This window comes from Polyodon spathula, chromosome 12 (assembly GCF_017654505.1).
Source record: "Polyodon spathula isolate WHYD16114869_AA chromosome 12, ASM1765450v1, whole genome shotgun sequence".
Lineage (NCBI taxonomy): Eukaryota > Metazoa > Chordata > Actinopteri > Acipenseriformes > Polyodontidae > Polyodon > Polyodon spathula.
The window spans coordinates 45,289,769-45,295,768 of NC_054545.1; the positions used below are offsets into that span (position 1 = coordinate 45,289,769).

General features: G+C 39.7%; 1 protein-coding gene across 1 annotated transcript in view; it reads right to left on the reverse strand.

The window, feature by feature from the left end:
• The window catches only part of LOC121324056 (potassium voltage-gated channel subfamily H member 4-like), a 38,797-nt gene extending 33,208 nt beyond the window's left edge, over positions 1–5,589 (reverse strand). Inside the window, exon 1 of the mRNA XM_041265472.1 lies at positions 5,118–5,589. Within this exon, the coding sequence (XP_041121406.1) occupies positions 5,118–5,193 (76 nt within the window). The 5' untranslated portion in view covers positions 5,194–5,589. The remainder of the gene's footprint in view (positions 1–5,117) is intronic.
• Between the last annotated feature and the right edge of the window lie 411 nt (positions 5,590–6,000).

The window sequence follows — 6,000 nt, forward strand, 5'->3', positions numbered from 1 at the left end:
ATTATATCCTGGTGACGTTTTTTTTTAAAGCTCAGCCCTGTGCTTTAGAGGAGCCCTCAAGCATGCCTTCCCTTTAAGCACTGCTGGCACACCACTGTGTAACCATCCACCTTCCCCCGCCCCTAACTTTCCACTTGGAACAAATGAGGGCACCGTACCGGAGAGAGGCAGGTGAAGGGTTACACTCTGAAACAGGTGATGCAAAGTGAATCCTTTGAACCAAATGATTCACACTACCTCAGTAATAGCGGCCCCATTTTCAAGGCGTGCATTATTTAGACAGTGTGCACAACTCCTGGGTTAAACCTATGTGAATAGGGCTCCATACAGCATGTCTCTGTTTTTTTTGGTTTTTCCTAATGATGGCTATGGCAGGCTGGTGAGTGGATAGAGGCCCAGAGACAGACTGCAGTTCAAACAAATATACTTTTATTATAAATAAACGTGCACAAGGGCAAAATAAAGGGATTTAAACACAAATAAAGCAATACAAAAACAAAACTTGCAAAATTAAGGTTTCCAGGCTGGGCAATGCCTTCACTGGATTCACACATACAAAAACCCATAAACACCAACCAGCTTCCTCAGCTCCCTCTTCCCAAATGAGAAGCAGAGGCCTCCTTTTATGTCAGGCGGCTGGGAGCTGATTGATCGTTAATTAACCTAATCAACTAATCAACCCCAGCCACCTGAACATAATAAACCCAGGCAGGTAGGAGAAATTAACCCCATCCCTGCCAATTTAAAAAGGGCAGAGCTTTGATCTGCCACAATGGCCCATCACTTCAAACAAAACCATTACTGTATAGCCTCCCCCTTCCATTCTTTCTCCACCTATAAGCATAGCACTGTTTTCTAGAAAACTGGAATTGAGAGTTTAATAATATAACAATGCAGCATGATTCATTACTTTTAACATTTGCGTGATTCATTCCAGCTGATAGCATTAGGTCTTGGAGGTAATTACAAGGCTGCTGAACAAGCTATTCAGATGAAATGTGTTAATTTAAACAGTAAGGGTTGTTATCCTCATAAACTATAATGTTTAAGCTTGTAAATGGAGATACGGAACAGAGTGATTTATACATTTTACGTGCTCCTCAAATCCATCTCTATTATTTGGTTTCTGTATTTACCAAATGAATGTCTAGCCTGTGACTTTCAAAACTTAAAACTTGCACAAAAAACAAAATCCATCCGTCCAGTTTCCTCCCACCTCCAGCTAAAAGCTTGATCTTGTCATGATTCACACTTCTTTTTTTTTTTTTTTTTTTTTTTACCAGCAGAGATAGAATGTCACCTATCAGTTAGGAAATACCATACAGTTATTAACTTGAACTGCCTTTGTGAAATGTGAAATGCATGAGACTGGGTGCAAACATACTCACGCAATTGCAACGATCAAACCAGTGCACACATATACAGACTGTCCTCGTAATAATGCAAATAAAAAAATATCTCAATATCTGATTACACCCACATGCCATGCGAAAGCTGTACAAGAGTCCAGGAGGAAATTGTTAATGCATGGATTAGTGTGAGGTTACTGGGTTCAGAGGTCACCCTTGTTAGCCAGTCAGAGCTGGTGGTTACGGGTGCTTTTAATTGATTCAAGATCTGGTTATGCTGGTTCAATATTGTTTAAAACAGTTCTTTACATATTGAAGGATGGCTTTCCACAGCGTGTACTTTATGTGTCACTTATAACAGCCCACTTAAGCAAGTAGCAGAGGTTGCAGGTTTTAAGTAGAGATAAGTTTATGTCCTCACTGTATTTAATGTTACATTTCCACATGCTGTGTGAGCGAGGGATGTTTTGGGACAGATTATCTAGTAAGTCATGTACATTTCTTCTAGAGGGCTGCAGTAATATCTTTCCCCTGGCTACCCCTGCTTTCTCTGGCTGCTTGTCTGTTGCACACATTAAAGCCTAGATCACAGGGAGGACTAATGTGACAGAAAAGCAGCCAGGACATTTGACCTGTTTTTCACTAACGGGGGAAAGATTGTCTGGGTACAGCAGAGATAAACCTGGCCTCTGGAACATTTATTACCATTTTTTTTCTAATCATAATATGCATTTGTACAGAGGAGGCTTGTCTTGTTCATAAGTGGAAATGTTAACCTGAACTCTCTCAGCATAGAGGTCAGAGATTATTAAACTTGTTAGCATGGAATTAATACTTGAAAGCCTCTCTCACTGTTACATTCTACAATCAATTGCCTGCTCCTTACAGATAAACGTCCTGCTCAGTGAATTTAGAAGCTTTAAAGCTGTGCTGGATGTTTTTAACCACCATCATTGTGTGGTTTGCCAAATAATAGTTGATATTCGAGTATGAACAATGATAGCGGATACACTGAAAAGAAGGAAATACGTCAATACCCCCTGTGATACCCTTACTGACTGATCGTTAATTGGCAACACAGTGGTATTGCAATGGCAATGCAAGAGTTCTGCGCTAAAAAGACAAATGATAGCACAAAGACCACTGATAGAATGGTACCACACTGATAACCCTTTCTGACATACCAGTGGCATTACAATACTATAAAAACCAATACACACCAGTAATCCTGTGCAGTGTATCATGTCAGCACTAGAGAGTTTGCTAGTCTTTCAGGGTCACAGTGCAATGTTTCATCTAAATCAGTTGCTGGTAATCTCTGGTCATCTAGTTCAGCCAGGGATTTCTTCAAGGCAATACAATGGTGTTATGATGGTATTGCAATGGAGTTTTCTGCAAAGGTATTCTTCATAAGTATTGTGTTGAGTAGCAGTGTCACGTCATATCTACATAAAGTTGTGTTTATATGATGCCGTATGCTTTAAGGCACTTTGCTATGTTCCTGTCTGGTCTTATGGGTTACACAGAGTTGGATCTGGATGGAACTTGGATAGGAGACTTTCAAGGAACAACAGGCGCCGTATGAAGGTATTCGGTCCCAGCCTGGTGTTTATGGGCTAGTGGACCGGTGAAGTAGACATGAATTTGGATGAGATGGTAAATTGATGTTAAACCTCCTTTGTGGAAAGGTCTCAAAAGACTGGTACTAAAAAAAGAAACACAGCTGCAAAATCTGAAAAAACAACCAAACCATCTATTCATAAAAATGAAAGGCTTGGATCAAAGACTTGGGTCTGACTTTCGAGACATTTCTATTGAGCACGGTGGTTTACAATCTGTAGTACTCAGCAGAGCAACTGGATCTGTTTAATTCGTCCTAAAACAACATTGTATTGAACCCTCCTGCCACTATGACTCAATCGTAAGAACGTGTGGAAGAGCAAAGCAGGGACTTTCATATGTTTTTAAGGAGGAAAAGTGCCTTCAGCGACTGCACATGAATACACGCAGTTCATTACTAAGATAACACCGGGAAAACACATTTCCTCAAGAAACTAACTCGTCATAGACATAAACAAATAGAATAGCTGGCTGCTTCAGGCAAAAGCCTTCATAGAAGCAATGAGTTGTGCCCATTTATGAGTGAACCTGCATGACCTGCTCGGGAACAAATACTTGATCATTGGATTCATTTCAAGTGTTAGAATTAAAAATTGCTCAGGGGTAAGGGGCAATTATCAGGGACTATAACTCGTCAAGCAAAGATTAGATTATGTTTCTGCAAAATGTTATACTGCATGTCAAGGCTGATGATTAATGCAACCTTGAGGAAAGCAAGGTGTTCAGGACTAATTGGATTTGATACCTTAGCCAGATTATTAGCTTTTTCTCCTAAAAACAAGGTCTGTTTTTTTTGTTCTTCTCCTAATGAGGCTGAACCAGAAGATTGTTGTTCTTACTTGCTAAATGTTGCTGCTAAAAGTGTGTGTGCTGGTTTAGTCAGAGAACAGGTTCAGCACACCCCTAGCACAGTGGATGGGGTCAAGGACAGTCAGTTCAGCACTGCTTCAATGTAATGTCTGCAAGGGATTCGCCACCATTGCTCACTTTAATTCATTCCAGGGAGCCTGCTCAGCATTGTATTCTATAGAGCACTAGATGTGTCTTCAGACCAGCATGAAATCCTATTGCATTTAATAGCAACAAAGTGGAACAAAACAACTGCAAATTGCATTGTGCACTTGAGACAGATTCCTTGCAACACTCCAACTTTCCTAGGCAAGCATGCAAAACAGAGAGGGGGCTTGCAACTCTTTGTATCATGTTGCCAGAAGGCACTTTAAAAGAAAAGGGACAGTGCATTCGAAGCACCACGCTGCATTTTTTTGCTACCAGTTTGTTAATTCATTCCCAGGAGGTTTCAGGCAGGTTGGCAACAAGAAACAACTCCCTTTGCAAAAGGTGTTATGGCTTAGCTGATTCACCAAGCACTTCTTTTTCAAGCCAGGAGCTTGGTTCAATAAAAGATATTAAATTCAAAGGTTCGTAGCCCTGGGAGTTGATTTCAAATAAATAATATTACAAAATTTAAAATTTTAAAATTTAGGATAATGTTAAAAAAAGGAATTGCTGTGTTAATCAAGGTAGTTATCAAAAATACACTATATATATATATATAATATATATATAATAGATATATATATATATATATATATATAGATATATTTATAGTCAAATATCTTTTTAATTTATATTGTTAGACATTCTTAATTTTTATTCAACTATTATTTCATTTAAAGAAAAAGAAATAGATTTAGCATCTTGTATTTTGTTGCTTTGTTAAAATGTGTTAACAATGCACCTTGCAGAACAGTGTGTACAAAAAAACAAAAAGAAAATAACAAGATTGCTTGAAGTTTGCTCCCTACCAAGAAAATTTCCTTAACAACTAAAACTGTACTTTAAATCACAAACCATCAATTTTTAAAGGTCTGTTTGTGTCTACACCAACGCAACCCATTTTAACCATTCCTTTTCAAATCAACCTTCATCTGAAACAAATAACAAAATAAAGCCCATATTTGCTTTTGCATTAATTAATGTCTCCCTTCATTATATCAGGGAGTCAGTTTCTCTTAATCCTTGTCATACGTAGTCTTTCCAAATTCCCAAGAAATGAAACTTTCATTTAATTCAGACTTCCAACTCTTTACTGAACACAGTCCTAAATAATGTCAAAGACACTGAACCACATTGGCAGTTACTTACGAGTCCCATCAAAGCGGGTTGCTATGGTGTCCAAAAAAGTATTCTGGGGCGCTAACAAGCCTTTCATTACAGGCATTTTCTTCTAGGTGAAGAAGAATGAGTAAATCCCTCGCAGATATTACCCCATCCGATCTCACACAATAAGCTGCAGGGTTTTAGAACGACAGAGCTGGGAGAGTAATATCTTGAAGAAACGAAAAGCCACCCAGCCCTGTCTCTCCCTCCTCACATCCTTACTGTAGCATGTGTTTGTTTTGGAAATCAATTACACTTGCTTCCCCGAGAAGTAGATGAAATGAGGGAAGGTCCAGTCTTGATGATCTCCAACCCCCCTCTTTGGTTTAGTTTTGTAACTTATGTCAAGGTAAGGATTCGTGCTGTTCGCTTCCCCTGCCTGAGTTGCATGGAGGCTGCCTCTTTTTCTTTCACTTGTTAAAGCCGGTGCCATGAGCAGCTGTGTTTTCCAAATTGCTACCTCTTACTGCTTCTCTCTCTCTCTCTCTCTCTCTCTCTCTCTCTCTCTCTCTCTCTCTCTCTCTCTCTCTCTCTCTCTCTCTTCCTTGTACACTCCCACTTTTATTCTCTCATAATCTCATAGTTGTCTACCAATGAAATGAAACACACACACACACACACACACACACACACACACAGACACACACACACACACACACACACACACACACACACACACACACACACACACACACACACACACACCACACACACACACACACATACAAACATACAGGCAGAGGCACACACACACACACACACATACACACACACACACAGCACCACACACACACACACACACACACAGACATACAGGCACAGGCACACACACACACACACACACACACACACACACACACACACACAC